We start from the raw sequence: 17,773 nt of genomic DNA, 5'->3' as shown, positions 1-17,773 counted from the left end.
TTGGTTTTGAGTTTGCATATCATATGCCTGACCAATAAATCAAAGTTTTGAATACCGTACCGGCTAGAGTATCGATTTTTTTACCGGTACAGTACATAGTAGTATCGGTGAGATATCGAATACCGTTTCGGATTTATCACTATTAATGTCATTTTTCTACATAAAAGAATTTATAGTATAATATACACATGTATTTAAAAAAAAATGGTCCAATATTTGTCTAGCATTTGTCCAAATCGTCCGATATTGACCAGTATTGTCTGGTACTCAAAAAAAAATTTAAAGTAGTCTAGTACTATCCGCTATTTGAGCCAAAACAAAATTAGATGTGTAAGTTATCAAATTTGGACAATACCGGTATATACCATCCGGTACGGGATGCATAACGTTGATTCTAAACACAACCAGTAAGGGTTGGCGTGGAGTTAAGATTTTTGGTCCCTATGTCCTAATTGAAAATTTCCTCTCTTTCGGGGGTAAGTAAGATTTTATCACCAAAAAGCACCAGCTACAACCACCAGAGAGTGACAGAGGCATGCCAAAAAACAAAACTAAAGACGGTCGAAAGATTAACTGGGGAAAAAAATTTTACTTGCCCCCAAAAGAATTTTGCAGGTAATACAAATCAACAGAGAAATCGAAAAATAAAGTTACGGATGAACTGGGGAAAAATAAAATACAAAACTATATCAAAACAAGCTGAAAAATAAATTCCTTTTAGTTAACTCTTTGGAAAATTGGTTATAGCTTTTTATTGGTTATATTTAAAGACGGTCGTGCTCAAACTCTGTTTAAACAAGAATTTTGAGCACTATATATAATTGTTTGCCATTAACAACGACAACTGGATTTTGCCCATAACACCAATAAAAAATAAAAATAAAAAACAATTGTTTTTATGTTGGGGCCAAATGCATCTCCTGCTCTCCAATATGAATACAATATGAGCCACAATACCAAGCCTAAAAACTGAAGAGGAACTATCGGGTTGGACACTTCTAACTACTCTTTTGGGGAAAAAACCAACGCACTTTTGAATAACACATTCAAAATCCCGAAAAAGCTACACCAAGCTGAAAATCGGACCAAAGTAGAAAAAAATTGCAAAAAAAAAAAAAATAATAATAATAATAATAATAAGGCCGGAAAGAGAAGGGAATAAACGACTATATTACAACACTAGAGCTGCAGCTACCGAAGAAAGCTTCTTGTGGCGGCAATTCTTGCCTCAAATCCTTTCCCACTTGTCACAAACCCCTATTTATACTTTATCCAGATTCCAGTGATCACCGCGGTAAAATGACTGCACTGGGATTCCTTCTAGGGCTACGGAACCATGGTATTAAAATGACTCCGCTGTGATTCCCTCGGGGGCTATGGAACCATGGTATGGGCTTGAGTTAATTAATACGGTGTGCTACTGTGCTTGGGAAATTTCTCAAATCCCGAGGACTTCTGTTTTATCATATTAGTGCTGCGCCTTGAACTGAAGAACCTGTGTCTGAAGCATGCAGAGAAGGTAACGGATGGGGTTGATGAACATGGGTTTCATTTGCAAGGCCGAGAAGTACGAGCACCGACCTGCCAAAACATCACTTGTTATGTTCATCGGATACAAAGCAAGGGAAAGAATTCAGTAGTTCCCTGCCTAAGAAAAACAATAGATCTGAATTTGGAATTACGCAGAAAACTAACATTAGAGGCCTATTCCCTTGGGGAACTAATAATGCAAGGGGAAAATAGCATATGTCAGATTGACTAGGAGTGGTTGACGGGTGCGAGCACATGCCCAATTGTCTGAGTGCTTTCCATATAATTGATTTTTTCAGTAGACACGGCAAATATGTTTTTCTTCAAATGTTCTAAATTAAACAGTGTTAAAACATTACTATTGAGAGTTTTATGCTTAAGCATATGGTAAACATACCAAACAGGAATTACAGCTCCGCGGAAGAAAAGCTGTTTTACAATTCGAAGGCTTCATCAGAGACCTCAGACCAAACAAAAATGCTAGCTTCAAACCCACCCATAATAAAGGGTTACGTGCTAATAAGTATGAAACCAGCCCAAGATCAACAAAAATCAACTGGAATCAGCTAATAATCCTCCTCTCCTTTCATTATCGGTCTTACAATCTATTCAATTAGACTTGTTCTTTCTCCCATTCCAATGAATTAAGTATTTGACAATTCCCTAAATTGTAAGCAAGAATCAGCTCTCTGAAGCAGCAACTCACCCAGCTGGTTGCCGACGTGCCGTACATATGCCAGACACGCATGGGATGTGAACGCAACTGGAATTCCCCCAAGTACGAAAGGGAAACATTATTCAATTGGTTTTCTGTCTGGATGGAAACATCTGGGACACCCCTCTGACCTCTCCTTTAACAAAATTGTTTTGAGGGTCAAAACTGGGAGTATTGTAGTTAAGGTGAATTTGTCAAAAAGGAAGCAAAAATGATTTTTTTTTTATTTTTTATTCAGCAAGATCCTTCAAAGTCCTAATCTTACAATCATTCGTCCTCTGTGTCATCGAACCCATCCCCTCACTCTCGTTGACAATGCTTGAAATCCCTAGGTATGGCCATGACAAAGTCTCTGCATCAGCTAGCTCCATGAATGTACCCTCCATATCAGCTTTTCAGTATGCAGAATTGGTGGTAGGTTTCATTGAACTTGATTGTTTGTTCCTAAAATATTCATGTACTGACAACTAAATTATTCAAGAAAATAATTTTGGTGATTTCCAAGTCCCACAACCGCATCCTGGTCCATATGCGTATCCACATCCTTATGCTCACTTCTATAAAGTCAGAATGCTGGCTGGAAACACCTTCCACACAATCATCACTAATAAGATATCACACAGCATGAATGGTGGACAAGTCCAAGAGAATTATACCTAGGCAGGGACGTCCTTATACTAGGTTGTCTGGCATAAGCAGCAAGGGAACCTCTGAGACTAGCATACTTGTTGAGAGCACTTTCAAGCTGTTGTGGTGGTAACTGCAATGGGCATTCATGACAATTCATGGCATTCACAAGTGTATAGGCCAAAAATAAGGAGGAAAGCTGTTGTAATATTTATAAAATCAAATGAAGGAATGTGAAACTTGTACGAGCCAAACGTGTATACCTGTAATAGGACATGAAAAGAATGTGGTTGTGTCTGAGAGACACATTTTAGAAACCCAACCCATAATTTTGGCATTCTCCAAATCTGCACCAGTTTTATGTAAACAGAATCAGTTCTTTTCTCAAAGCTTCTTGCAATCAGTATCACTGCTTGTGAAACCACAAGATATACATATTCTACGGAAGAAAAAGAGCAAGCCGACAGCCATACCTGTTTACTGACAAGCTTGGAAAGTATTTCCATGACAAAATCAACCTGGCAATAAAGCAGCACGACTGTCATAAACTATGACTGCAATGAATACCTCTGCAATAGCTCTCTAATTATATGACTATAGATATAACTACACACATACAGGCAACCATAAAAATACCCTTAGCCTCACAGAAAAAAATGAGATTATCATTTTGTTGTAAGCCTTGAGTCCTTAATGCTGTGTTTGGATGAGTTTTTGAGAAATTTTTTATGAGAGTAATGAGTGGAGAGAGATAGAGAGAGAAATACGAATAACGATTGGAGATAGGGGTAATAAGTAGAGAGTAATGATTGGAGGGGTAATGAGTGTTTTTTGAGTTGGAAATTTTTTTTCAAAATGGGAACCAAACAAGGCATAAATTCTTACACACAGTTCAACAGCAGATTCTTATAGTATGTTATTTCCGAAAAATGACATCTACAAGCACAAAAGTCGCAACTGATCCAAAATGTCAACTTTTGGAAAAACCAGGACAACATTGAGAAGCAGATTTACCAATGCGAAGCCATATTCAGGATGGAAATGGTAACAAAGTATTAGACAGTTTTAGAGCATCAAACCATGGAAATCAATAAATCTATAATTCCCCTTCTTGGCTGTCGATTCAAAGGGGAAAGGCGTCAATCTCCCGAAGGTGCAAACTGTTATTTCATGAGAAATGTAGGCGTCTTGATATTTAATTGGGACTCACCGTTTATACAAACTCTTTTAGTTATCCCAGCAGTAATTCTGTTAATCCATTTAAGCACTGTATTCGTTAGTTCAAACTCAGTGTTTTGAAAAAACAAACATTTTTAACTACCACTAAACAGCCCCAGCTCCTGTACATAAGAGACTTGTACGCAGTTAATCCTACATTCTTGCCCATCTTCAACTACAAGTCCAAAAACAAATTGTCATCTAGAATTATAAGTTTTGGTAGTCGGATTTTGATCAAACATCAAGTCATAGTTGTTGGCAGCAGCCACAGGACCACGCTATAAAAGAACCATTAACTTGTTTCGTTCCTTTCTTCAACTGAATTCATCAAACTGAAAAAACTACAATCCAATCATTTTTAATCAATATTCCCCCTTCCAGAGGGTTTGGCTAGAGGCGAATCAAAGTCCAATCAATGCATGGTGATGCTCTGATATACCAAGTTTACCTTGCTCAAGTAGACCTCCCGAAGAAACAAATTCTATTCTCAATCCTTTTTACAAAGGCAGCAAAGAATCAAATTATCGGCACAAGGCCAGCAACACAGACACATACATTAATTTGAACTGCCCAAACAAAATAAAAAAGCTGGGAACAGTATGTGAGCGAATGTCCTCCCAACTAGGTACTAAAAGCAGATGAATTACTGTCCTAAGGTACTGCTCTGTGTGACCTCAACTTAATATACATAAGCTCCAAAGAAAGTTGTTCATCAATCAGAGTCATCAGACTATAACACCAACATCAACTCCTTGCATACACAGACAAGCTAACGAAGAAAGACTTTAACCACTAATTACCAGTGAGGGAAAAGCATCAATTGCTTGAATTACTGTCCTCATGAAGAGAAGAGGTAAAGGGGTTTGGTCAACCTGAGAACAAAAAGAAAAACAATTAAAATGTGTAACTTGAAATAATGCCTGGAAGCTTCCAATTTGTGCATAGGATGACTTTGCGTACCATTTGGTTCAAGGCCTTTGCCAAGACCTGCTGTGTGAAAACTGTGCGCTGCTCAAAGCAAGCTGAGCAAACATCTGTAATCTGAAAAAAGGAAAACCTATTGAAACATTAACAACCCCTTCAATGGCAAACCGCACTCAATTTTGTAGGGATTGAGTCCTAAAGGGGCCTATATTAAAAACTTTCATGGCCACTGCTAAATAAGACACAAATGTGAACTACCGGAAGCTAGATATTTCATGTAGGCAAGCCCCTATAGCTACTGATGTAAGGCTTTGAATAATTTCTTCAAGTTTCAACGGGATGTGCACTAAAATGTCTGAACCAGCAAAGCTTGACTAGTTAACTTATATGTATGAAGTACTTCAGAATTCATTTGTAAGAGATCTCACATGAAGAATGACATGTCTATGATGAAGTGAAATATAGCAACGTAAATCTCCACTTGGAAAGCTACAGATGTGTGTTTTGTTCAGTATCACCTTTTAACAGATTGAAAACAAATGCTTCCAATACCGATAGAACAAGAAAAAGATTGATACATGCCTTTTTAAGTGAAAGCCTGTCTTTCTCGGGATTAATGCCATGGATAGCAACCAAAACTTCAGCTGGTGTCAATGCTGGACCAGTATGTGCTGAACCCTGCCATGATCCATTATAGAGTTACAGCAATTTTCTTGAGCTCAAACACAACCAACTAATAATTTTGTCTCAACTAGCATCCTAGTTCCACGATTTTGCTTAAAGAAAAATACTACATGGGTCACGTCACTAATTCAAAGTCATGCTCTCTTCTTAGAACTAGAAAGAAAAACTGATGAAGTTAGTACAAATCTGGAACTACAGCTTGAGTGACCAAAGTGTTCAATAAACAGCCTCAGCCTTGTATCTGCCAGAATATGATCTCGCGTAAAACAAGATACAACAACAACAACAACATAACGGAACCCATCTAGTCCCCAATCATTGGGGGTATGGGCAGGGAATGATTGGAGACAGACCTAACCTTTGGCAATATATGCATAAAGTGGCTGCTCTCAGAATACCACTAAAACAGTGGCCCCCCTAAACCTCCAAGAACCGAGGAGCTACATGGACGTTTTGTTGTAGAACCATGCCCCCAAATCAAAGCCAAATGGCATCAGAGAGGGCATCCTTGTATCTGCCAGAACATCTTCTTAAGTAATGTAACTAATTTACAAAACCGAATTTCCACTAAATATCCGTGTATTTCAAATATATGTAAAACAAATATGACACAAGCATTTCCGCTTCATTAAGCATTGTCTTCTTCCCACCACTTACAGTGGTGACATATCCTTGAAAGTTGTTTCTTTCCCACAATTTCTAATCATACTTGAGTCTAATATTCTGAGCCAAGTGAAGTTAATTAATTGATGTCTCAGAAGGTTTCTTCATTTGATACAACATTAGGCTCATTTCCTCGGTCACAGCTTAAACTTTTTGTACACTGGTGGTCTAACACGAGCTTTGGTTGTCTGTTTTTGTGTACATTTTTTAGTCAGTCAGTTTGTTCATCCACGTGTAAGACAGGGCACAAAGGAAAGGGAGTATCCAAGTTTGAGTCCCTTATCGAACAGATTAAGAAGTTGGGATAGTTAGCTATCTAACAAGAGTATCAACATGGTCCATATTCAGTCCAAGAATATAATGAACAACACAGACCAGCAAAGCTGCGTTTATCAGGCACGCAAATGTACAGGCATCAAGACGAAAACTTTATAAAGGTAAACAAATGAGCATGCTAAACATGAGTCTGTTATAAGGACTACATCCTGGCCAAAAAAGGCAAAAACAATAAGCATGCTAGAGATGCTGCCAATTCAAAAAATAATCATAATCATAACGACAATGATAAAAGAAAAACTCAGGGTGAAACAAGCATAATATCATGAAGCACAGTAGCCATATCTGATGAGTAAATAATAAGCATTGATTCCAACCTGTAGTATGTGAGCAAGTGCTGTCTGAAACTTATCTGACGGAAGTTCCAAAAGCCGAGGAAAAATAGGTAAAACCTGATATAGAAAAATTTAAAACAATACAGACGCTAAGTTTATACGTTTATCCATAGGACCATAGTATTTTTCTTGATGGGCAACATTTAAAAGAAAATCCATAACGGGACTAGCAAGAAATACACAAAAGGGACAAATATCTGAACTGCACCTCAGTTTTGGACAATGACGATAGTATTGGAATAAGAATTGCAGGATCCTGCAAGAGCAATAATACAAATAAAGACCACACTAGCAAGAAAGCAGGTACAGTAAGCAACTGGGAACATCAAAGTTTGTTGATAGGAAAACCTGTAGCTTAGTTTCATATAAGTGTTTAACTGTGGCAATCAGATCAGCCGAAGGCATCGACCCCTCAGACAAAATATGTAGCACCTAGTAGAAACCAAAGGACCAGTATTAGCATTGCTCGGGAGTATGGGGCCAGAAAATTGACAAGAAAAGCAGAAATTCCCAGCTTTCAAACAGTTGTTCAAATATGTCAAAAAGTCTATATGATAAAGTCTAGAAAAAGGAAACTACCTGAGTCAGAAGATTTTCACATCCATGTGGTGGATCAGATATTATGTGAAGCAAGTCAGAATATGAGGACCCAAGGGCCCGCATAAGAATTGGAATGTGGCGATGGATGGCCTGCATCAACACAGAAGGTTCAGAACAATGGTAGATAGGTCATGTCATTGAAAACTAAGAAATAACCAAAATGTTGGCTGCATGAGAGCATCCACAATGTAATAATCAAAATCAAAAGATTGCTAAAGTTAGCAATGTGTGTTTAAAAAAATGTTCACATTGTAATAATCAAAGTTAGCAACCTCCTAACCAATAATCAAATTTGGGCATTTGAATAATCAAAAGTAACAATGTGGGTTTCACATTGCTAACTTTAACAACCCTCTAAATGAATAATCAAAAGCTGACGTAGCAAGTTTTGATTATTCACTTTTGATTATTACATTGCGGATATGCTCTGAGGTTGCTCATGGTAAAGAAAGTGCTTTTTCTTTCTCGTGAATGGATCATGTGAATCCAAATAGTTTATTGGCAGTATCTCTGAATACAAAAATAACACAATGCCTATACTTTTTTTTCTATGAACTGCAGTAATTCACAACTATTATCAAGGAGGAAGGCAGACGACCTGGAGCTCAGTATATGCACTATGTTGACAGACTGAAGCTCCAAGGTCTATAAAGTCAACCCAAGATTTAACCAGAGGTTTACACCAGGTACTTACTCAGCAGAGATAAGGATCTATCCAAATTTTACCCAAGAAAACCGAACCCGAACAGCAATTTTTGTCTATGCATGGATGACAAACATGAATTTCCACCCCACAATGTAAATTTATATTTTTATATAAATTACATTTAAATACTTAAGCTCTTTCACATATCACAAAATGCTATCTATTGTGGCACATTTTACGGGAAAGCCAAAGCCTAAAACCAACATGACTTCAAACTGGTTACCAATATGTCAAAACCACATACGGAGTCAAACAACAGAAAGGGTCAGGTTGGGTCCTTTTGATTCCAGATTAAACCAGCACATCTTAGATTCCAATATTACAGACCTCTCCCATAAAATATCCTAAAATGCATTCATGGGCTACTTGAACTTTTCATCAACTTTTACAATCATAAGAATTAATACAACGAATAGAAACGGACCTGCTTAACCGCCTTAGGAGCTCGAGAATAGTTATCGAATACAAGTTGAATAAGACAAGGTTTCTGCAAAAACAAACAGACAAGGATATAATAATAAAGAAATTAAATGAGTATCAACCACGGAAAAAACAACAATTAATCACATCTTATAGGTTATCAGTAATGAAGCAGATTCAAACCTTTATACATAAAGCAAAAAACAAGGAAATAAGGCGTTGGGCTTCAGCAAAGGAAACTGACGAATCAGATTGTGCACCCGTCATGGGGTCATTTTCAGATGTTCCAGGCTCTGAAAACTGAGAACCACTAATGGATGTTTCCTGACTTCCTCTCTGAAAAGAATCCAAAGAAATAAAATTGTCAACCAACACACTGTTGAAAGCTTATTAGATATAGGAAAAATAACAGGTTAACAATAACAGATATTTCAAAAAACAATACAAACACCCAGGGACGGATTCAGAAATGTTGTTTAGTAGGGGCACTTTGTTAATCATAATGGCGAAAATTTATTTTTTTAGTTAACCACAATAAGATCGTTACATAATTAAGGCATGCAATGCAAACTACAAAAATATATAACACATACTTTCACTTAAATTATGTAAAAATAAGCACAAAATTTCAGACAAAATTTGAGAGTATGTTTTCCATGTACATCGACAAGTTTTAGAATGATCGATATAGTTTTATTAATGATATTATTTTAAAATATTACTCTTAGACGGTTAAAAATAAGTACAATTAAGAAAGAATCAATCCAAGTAGACAAATAGTTCGAAAATCAACAAGTATAAATGCACCGTATGACGAAATTGAAACATAAAACTAGTTTTATATGTATATTTTCAAGATATATGCACTTGTTTATGTGTAGTAGCACACTTAATTTCATAATTATGCAAAATATACAAAATTATAACAAAATTATTTTAATTTCGAGCGGGGGCACGTGCCCCCACGTGCCCCCCTTTCCCTCCTTCCCTGCAAACACCAATTAAATAAACATTCCAAAGAGATTACATCACAAAAAATCTTTTGCAGCTTGCCAAACAAAAATCTATTGTTTAAGAGGTTGGGAAAACTATATGCCTTGATCGTAGATATGCAGTCGCTAAAACTTGTTAAAGCATCCAACTCAAAACCAATTGGCAATCAGTGGAGAGGCCGTCCAAACTCATATACTAGTTTTGGAGGAGATAATTAACCACTACGGGACAAACTCTAATACTCCCCCGCACATGCGACCCCCAACTCGCACGTGAAAAGGTAAACAAACGATCCATAACACATGAATCACAACAAACAACCGTGCACTTATAGCACAAACAAGGAAGAACAAGTTCTCCGAAACCCTAACTCTATACCATGTTAAAGCATCCAACTAAGAACCAATTGGCAATTCAGGCTCATATACTAGTTTTGGAGGTCATTATAACTGATGTGAGACATATTCAAACAAATTTGTTCTTATTCATCTTCTTCAAAACAGAAGAGGAAGATGGAACTGAACACGAAAGGGAACGGCATCAGCCTCAGCGAGGCATCCATGTGCAAGGGTACCTCAACCCAATGTGGGTGCACACCTCACCTTTGATTTAAAAAGGCTCTTACAACTTCCATTTCTGCACTCGAACTGAGCATTTTTGTGAACTCTTTTCTGGTGAGCAATCACGGCGTTGAGACTCCTGAGAGAATCGAAGAACTCACGTTCACACAGGTTGCAATACCCATTGGTATCACGAACAACCACTTGTTCTTCGTTCTGGTGATGCTGATGAGACTCCATTTCCGCAATGGGGGAGAGGGAGAGAGAGAGAGAGGGGTGGTTATAGAGAGAGGAGAGAGAATGAGAGTATGCGTGAAGAAACAGGGCAGCTCACGATACCAATGAGTATTGCAACCTGTGTGAACACAAGGCCTTTGATTCTCTCAGTGCTGTGATCGCTCACCAGAAAAGAGTTCACAAAAATGCTCAGTTCGAGTGTAGAAAAGGTGTAAGAGGCTTTTTAAAATCAAAGGCAGAGGTGTGCACCCACACTGGGTTGACGCACCCTCACACGAGAATGCCTTGCTGAGGCCGGTGCCATTCCGTTTCGTGTTCCTCTCCTGCTTCGAAGAAGATGAATAAAAACAAATTCTCTGAAACCCTAGCTATGATACCATGTAAAAGCATCCAAGTCAAAACCAATTGGCAATTAGTGGAGAAGCCGCCTAGGCTCATACACTAGTTTTGGAGGAGATAATTAACCACTGCGGGACAAACTCTAATAAAACCCAATAAAGAGAACTCCAGTTTCATGCCAAGAAACAAACAGGCTACCGTAGCTAAAATGCTCTCTGCGTGGCTCCTACAATGCAAAACAGAATAGAATGAGTTGAAAATAAAAAACATAAACTTACATTCACGACTAGGATTAAAGAGACCTAATGTTAAGAACCAATATTTGGTCAAATCAGATATAAAGGACAATTGCTGATTCCTCGTAACATACATTGAAATCACACAGAAAACAACCACAGCTCATTCTATTGCAGCAAAACCCGAAGATGGAAGTTTTGTGGTTCCATGTCCACGCTTAGAACAAAAATGCTTTCAGTAGAACATTTCTAGTATAGAGAACAGAAGAATATACCACTAAGTGGGATGAAAACTTAACTGAGCCACAATGCTAAGTTTATAAAGCTAACATCCAGAACATGTTTTTTGCACACTGATCATGCCTCATGGCCCTCATCTTTTTGACATTTATTTACAAGGAATAAAGGGCATAAATGAACAAATATGCAAGAAACAAATGGCAAGTACCTCCCCTTCTGTTCTTTGCTCAGTGGACACAGATGGTGCAAGCTTTATATCCGAAACATGCTGATCAACAGCCGACAACAACATATTCGCAGCAAATCGCTCAATATCTTCTGAAATATAATTAAGGACAAAGAGTTTGTTGGCCACCTGCGTAACAAATACCAACAGAAGTTTAAGAAATTATTAGCAGTCCTTTGCAAGAAGTACAAAGAAACAAAAACAATTATGTGCTTCAACAGCTTCAAAACCCAATTTGTCAAACCCTGAATTGCAAATAGGTCACAAGTCCTCATACCAGTCTGATAGCTTTTGCACGAATGTCGTCTTGTGAATGAACAGCACACTGCAATTAGCAAAACCATCAATAAGAAACAAACAGAAACAAGGTAATAAGTAAAGTAGACAGCCCTACGAAGGGAAAGCATTTGCCATTTTGTATCCAAGAAAGCAGAACACAATTAGCCGCTCTTATTCAGGCATTGGGGGTTTATGTTCAAAGCTATCAAAACTTGGGCGCTATTTTCAAGGTCAGCTAGAGTTTGAGCCATTAGAAGGCCAAGCATGTCCTAATATAAAGAGTAGCCATACCAATGTTGGCACTTAGAAGCATATATCTAGAAGAACAAGAAATTAAAGGCTACAAACACAGATATCTGAGGTCTGAAATTTTCCTCATATTACCTTCAAAGCAATGTCTAAGCAAGCCTGCCGATTAAGTGGACGCCCCAAAATCAAGCTCCACACAGCACCAAGGCCCTGGGTCACACGATCACCATCATGACCATCTTTTCCATGCTGATAATCAGAGTAGCATAAATTGTCCAACAGTTCCAATGCTGAATCAGGCAAAAGTGGAACTTCACCCAGAAGTCGACTAAAAGATTTGTCAGTAGTTGGCAAAGCATCCAACAATGATCTTGCCTACAACAAAAGGATGTAAATATATAATGCTAATACAGACGAACATGATGTTTAACCAGCTAATAAAGTGCCTACCACTCCCAGGAGGAATTTTTCGTATATAACAGCCGCAAATGAGGACTGTTCAACTGAATCAGAGACCATGAGAGTATGCAGGTGGTACACGACATGCATCACAAACTCGTGCCCCTGAAAAAGAAACCACACTTAGAAATTGTTGAAGGGTTTCTTAAAATAATCAATTAACAAAAGAATTGCAAATCTTGAATCTGTAACTAAGTTTTAGAAACTTCAACTTATAGCTGCAATATCAATTCCAAAGTGTAATATGGCCTTAAAAAAACGAATTCAGACTGAGAAACTCTAATTCTGGAATTTCAACATGTGATTGCAGAGAATTGTTGTTGAGGTTTCATATAACAAGTCACCCTCTGTCTGACAGCTTAACCTATCAGGGAAGGTGGCAGTTAACAATCTAATACGGTCAGAGCTAGAATTTTGGAGGCTTTTGAACAAGTTCCCGTCAATAGTGCCTTATGTACAAGCATGTTACTTGGGTATTTTTATGATTTAAAGATGCAAGATTCACGAAGCAGATACCTTCTGGTATTGGTAATCTGAGACGATATGTTTTTGCATCATCAAAACCACTTCATCATCAGCATCAATCTACAAGAGATATAACAACATATCAATACGCTTTTCCAGGTAGCACATAAGAGATGCATAAACCAATAATCTTGATGGCAAACCACAAATGATATTGAAGATCTAATTTTTTTTTAAAACATCTCAAGGCTAATCCTGTTAATGAAACTCGAGCAACAGTTAACACTTAACAGTCTACAAACAAACAAAACAAAAACAAAAACACAGCTCAAGACCAAATTAAGAGGCAGTCTACAGGCACTTCCATTTTGACAATCTTGAATCAAGATAAATGCTTGATTTACTTAAAGGGTTGCAGCTTAGTTGCAGGTACAGAAACTGGAAAACAGGCCTGTCAATAACCATATTATTTGTGAACCAGTAAAAGTGCCTTCTTAACAAACAAATCACCCTAGTATGCATTATGCCTTTTCCAAACTTCTAAAATTTGGGAGTTACTTACAAACAAAAGTTCAACCCAGTAGATACATGACATCCTGAAACCGAGTATAGGCTCCAGAACTCTTGCACGGCATCAAAACAGGACATTACAATTCTGAAGGGCATCCAGGGGTAAAATGGGACATTCAGTGGAGAAGTAAATGCTTTCAATATTCCTAATTGAGAACATAAGACCTCTGTACATCCTTAATTTGTAAATGAATTCCTTTTCAACTCTTTTACCAGGGAGACAGTCGAGGTAGTTTGGAATCTGGATTACAAACACTATCATGAAGATAAGTGGTATCCACTATACAGACAGAATATGGGGACTGCGAGGGGGAAATCTTTAAAACTAAAAGCAAATAGAAAAATTTCAAGAACATGTTATATAACATAGACTTCAGCAGTGAATAAAATACATCCTCGTGGATCTCCTCTAATGTGGTTTAAATCCTGGGCCTATGGACATGGATATATATAGCTTGACTGTGCATCACAAAGATCTGGCTTTTTAATCCAATCAAAACATAGCCAGAACCAACCAAACCCTAACAGTTAGACTATTAGGGTTGACTTCGATATTATTTCAATTATTCCATCATTCAGAACTTCTGTATTGACCTAAAATAGTTGCCATGACCCACACCAACACTGGTATATGTATGCCAAATTAGAACTGAACTAACAGGTGGCATGAAACTATAAAAGATGTGATGCAGGCTACCATTGACATCCACTCCTCCAACAGGGTCCCAGGAACTGAAGGAACACAAAGGTTTTCCGAATGCATAAAAGAGAACTCAACAAGCCCCAGGTTGATCAAGCAGAAATGTTCCATTTGATGTTTTCCACATGCTAAAAGAGTGAACATTTCATCTTGAGAAAATCAAATCACCATAAACATGTTTTTGATTTTCCAGCAAGTATTACAACCATCATAAAGTCGTCAGTTATAACAACTCGTACTCCAGTCACGCCTTTAAGTTCAAGTAATCATTCAAACAAATGCATACTTCAAACCAAGTTAGCATGGCATTCTTAACACACCAGTATAAGGAAGAGGTCAAGTTTCAGTCCCAGCAATAGCATGCAAAAAGGAGCTTCAGTCAAAGATCATCTGGGATATGTCATGATAACATAGTAGAAGGGGGATAGCAATCCAACGATTAGAATGTCGGATCAAAACTATTTCAAAAAACTAGAATTGCTCATAACAGATCCTTATGCGCATCAAACATGCCGGTATACGGATATGCTGGAGGAAAGGAGGGACATGCCATGTCCCTTTAATTTTCTCAGTTTTTAAGAAGGGGACACGCACGTCTAAAGTTCGACACAAATGTGGACACAACATGGGTCAATTTGTGCTTTCCAAAACTTATTTTGTGGCTTATATTATTATCTAAAAACTAAAAGGTACAAATTACAAAGTTTAACTTAATAAAAACCTTGTTTTATGACAATATCTAAAAAATAAAAGGTAAGATAGCAAGTTATGATTTTGGTTCTTTCTGGATACAATGCTAATATAAATCCCAATTTAAAATACACTTTGTTTTTTTTGCCTTGTCCGAGCCACGTATGGATCCGCATTCTTCGAAAAAAATTGCGTCCGTATGTGCGCTCATGTTCGTATTCGTGCTTCTAAGACCACTCCAAAGCATCTGCAAATTCTGCCATTCCACCACAACCAATTTCAACTGTTTTACATCGCCTGTACAAAAATGACTCCGGAACCATAAATCACTTTCTTAGACATGCCTTCAATAGATAATAGTAAATTCAAATCTAGTGTGCAATGGACTATTCAAATAGAGTGTCCAGTTTGCAGTCGATTTGAATTTTAAGTGAAGTGCAATCAAAGCTCTCTATCAACCTCCCACAGGCAAGTAGAAGGATAAATGGATAATCAAAGGTATTTCTTTTCTTGAACTCCTCTATTTGTCTCCTCTAAGTCACTTCGAAATCAATGATTCACCTAAGTTCCTCATGAATTAAGTTCAAATGGTTGTGAAACAACCAATACACTAAATAAGCTACATCACTTCAATCCTAGTCTTCTTCAAGATTTAAAGGTACTGTGTTTCTAATATTTCAGAGTTGTGCTCTTGCTTGGAAGTTAAATTGCAGAAGACTTCTAGCACATTGGGAATTTCAAGCATTCAAAGCAAATTGGTGAAGGGGTAACCCATGAATAATTGAATTTAAGTACATCAAATCTTCCATGAGTACTAAGAAACCTATATCACCATTTCTTTAGAAGAAAAACAAAGACGCTTTGCCATAAGAGTTCCTTTTAGAACCTCATTCCAGTAAAGAAACCCTATATGGATGACTGGAACAAATCATTGCCATGCCTGCATAACAGCCTTCCACAGTGTATCATTTCAGACAAGGCAAAAGAAAACTCAACATTGAAACGCCATCAATCTTATTAAGCCTAGCAAATAAACAACATGAGAGAAGAAACGGCCATAAGGCAATTAACATTATGTGATTAAAATTGTCATGATGAGGTTTAGTAAACTCTCACAGTTATCACTGCATATCATATCTACATTTGGTTTAAAAGTCAACACATAACAAAATTAAGAAGTCAACAATTAGTGGCTGATAGTGGCGAATAAGAAATTGGCTTCCCAATCGAGCAACCAATCAAGAGACAAGACGGGGTCCCACCTGAGCAACCAATCGAGCAAGCAGTGCCATGCGTGTCTGGCTACAATCTGTCCCTTGTAAATCTTTGTATGAATCTATAATCCGTTCAACAGCAAGCTTTCTCACATTCCTTTGTTGTTCTTCTGTCAGCTCAATGTATGATGGTAGGACAGGTAAATCTGGATAGGCCTCTTCACATACAGTTGTGTTTGAAGCATCTGGCGAAAGTTGGTCGCTTTGCATTAAAGATGAAATATGAGCCTCTTCAGTTAATCCAATATCTGATGCCTTAACTTCCACTAACTCCTCATCAACTTCACGAACAGGAGAAAGTAGAGGATCTAAGCCAGTATTGACGTCAAGGACAGGGACATTGTCCTTGACATCTAAATCCATAACCTCCTCCTTTAGAGGTGGTTGATTAGAAACTATTGGACTTTGGAATATTTGCAGGTCTGCTTCCAGTCTGGGCATCAAAGACACTGAAATATTTTCAACACTTGTGACCGCAGGTATTGAATCAACAAACTCCGATTTCATGTAACTTGTGTCCTCCACTATAGGTGGTGGTGGCACTTCAACGGGTAATGCCACACGCCGTGGGTCAAGGCGGCGCGGATCCTGCAAAATTTACAAGTCTTTTACTTTAGGACAGTAAAAGGAGATTGAAAACTACCCCTTCCAAACCATTTTGTTTGCCGATTTTGGTGGTTGTCTCTTTAATCAAATCAAAAATAATATTTCCATGTGACATTTTCCAAAATTTAACTGCCAATGAGAAAATCCCAGTTATTTTATTTGAATCGATTAAAGGCACTACTGTTGAAAATGGACATAAGTAAGGATGGAGGGAATAGTGAGTATGAAATGGCTAATTTTACCCTTCTTGGATCGCGTTTAGAATCTGCTGGGAGGCTAATGGATGTAGACATGTCTGATATTGAGGTAGTGTTAGAGGAAAATGAAGGTGTTTGTGGTACAAGCACTTGAGACTCAGTAGAAGCTGTGGAAATTACTGGTACCACATCAGATGATTGACCACTTGAACCACTTTGTTGACTTCCTGAAGAGGTACTAAGTCTGATAAGTGGTGGAGGGTTTTTCGGCAAGTGCTTCATGTTAGTTATAACAATATCAGCTAGCAAATCCGGATGGATTTGTGATATCAGAAGTTTAAGTGACTCAGCGCCTCTTTCTCCTTCAGCAATTAAAGCACCAATCATGGCAATCATTTGTTCAACAGGAGTCAACCCACCATCCAACAAAGGAACCTTGGAAGATACTCCATTACCAGCAAAATCCTGCACCAAATCACTTTTTTGACCTGGTGGATCAGACTGACTGTTAGGACCACGACGAATTCTTTTGGAAGCCACATCATAACCGTTGTTTGGCTCTTCATTTTCCAGAGGCATAGGCCGTTTTCTAATAGCATCCCCTAACATAGGGAGCTGACTTGGTAGCTGATCGTCCTGAAAAGCAGATGTGACAATCAGATACAAGAGTGACCACTGACCAGGGTCATGAATGG

The 17,773-nt window shown here is 37.9% G+C and overlaps 1 protein-coding gene across 2 annotated transcripts in view; it reads right to left on the bottom strand.

Annotated features, from left to right (window-relative positions):
* Window positions 1-849: 849 nt before the first annotated feature.
* The window catches only part of LOC131331993 (uncharacterized), a 29,305-nt gene continuing 12,381 nt past the window's right edge, over window positions 850-17,773 (bottom strand). For both annotated transcript variants that reach the window (XM_058366002.1, XM_058366003.1), the window contains 20 exons: window positions 17,124-17,714; window positions 16,264-16,863; window positions 13,093-13,161; window positions 12,568-12,681; window positions 12,253-12,492; window positions 11,867-11,914; window positions 11,572-11,718; window positions 8,942-9,094; window positions 8,763-8,825; window positions 7,612-7,722; window positions 7,381-7,464; window positions 7,241-7,288; window positions 7,015-7,089; window positions 5,597-5,692; window positions 5,051-5,131; window positions 4,891-4,962; window positions 3,346-3,390; window positions 3,136-3,219; window positions 2,902-3,005; window positions 850-1,581 (listed from right to left, as the gene is read on the bottom strand). In XM_058366002.1, coding sequence (XP_058221985.1) covers window positions 1,464-1,581; window positions 2,902-3,005; window positions 3,136-3,219; window positions 3,346-3,390; window positions 4,891-4,962; window positions 5,051-5,131; window positions 5,597-5,692; window positions 7,015-7,089; window positions 7,241-7,288; window positions 7,381-7,464; window positions 7,612-7,722; window positions 8,763-8,825; window positions 8,942-9,094; window positions 11,572-11,718; window positions 11,867-11,914; window positions 12,253-12,492; window positions 12,568-12,681; window positions 13,093-13,161; window positions 16,264-16,863; window positions 17,124-17,714 — 2,943 coding nt within the window. In that variant the 3' untranslated portion in view covers window positions 850-1,463. The remainder of the gene's footprint in view (window positions 1,582-2,901; window positions 3,006-3,135; window positions 3,220-3,345; window positions 3,391-4,890; window positions 4,963-5,050; window positions 5,132-5,596; window positions 5,693-7,014; window positions 7,090-7,240; window positions 7,289-7,380; window positions 7,465-7,611; window positions 7,723-8,762; window positions 8,826-8,941; window positions 9,095-11,571; window positions 11,719-11,866; window positions 11,915-12,252; window positions 12,493-12,567; window positions 12,682-13,092; window positions 13,162-16,263; window positions 16,864-17,123; window positions 17,715-17,773) is intronic.

The sequence above is a fragment of the Rhododendron vialii genome, chromosome 7a, assembly GCF_030253575.1.
Source record: "Rhododendron vialii isolate Sample 1 chromosome 7a, ASM3025357v1".
Classification (NCBI taxonomy): domain Eukaryota; kingdom Viridiplantae; phylum Streptophyta; class Magnoliopsida; order Ericales; family Ericaceae; genus Rhododendron; species Rhododendron vialii.
The sequence above is the reverse complement of the archived record's forward strand: the minus strand, read 5'-3'. Positions and strand labels throughout refer to the sequence as shown.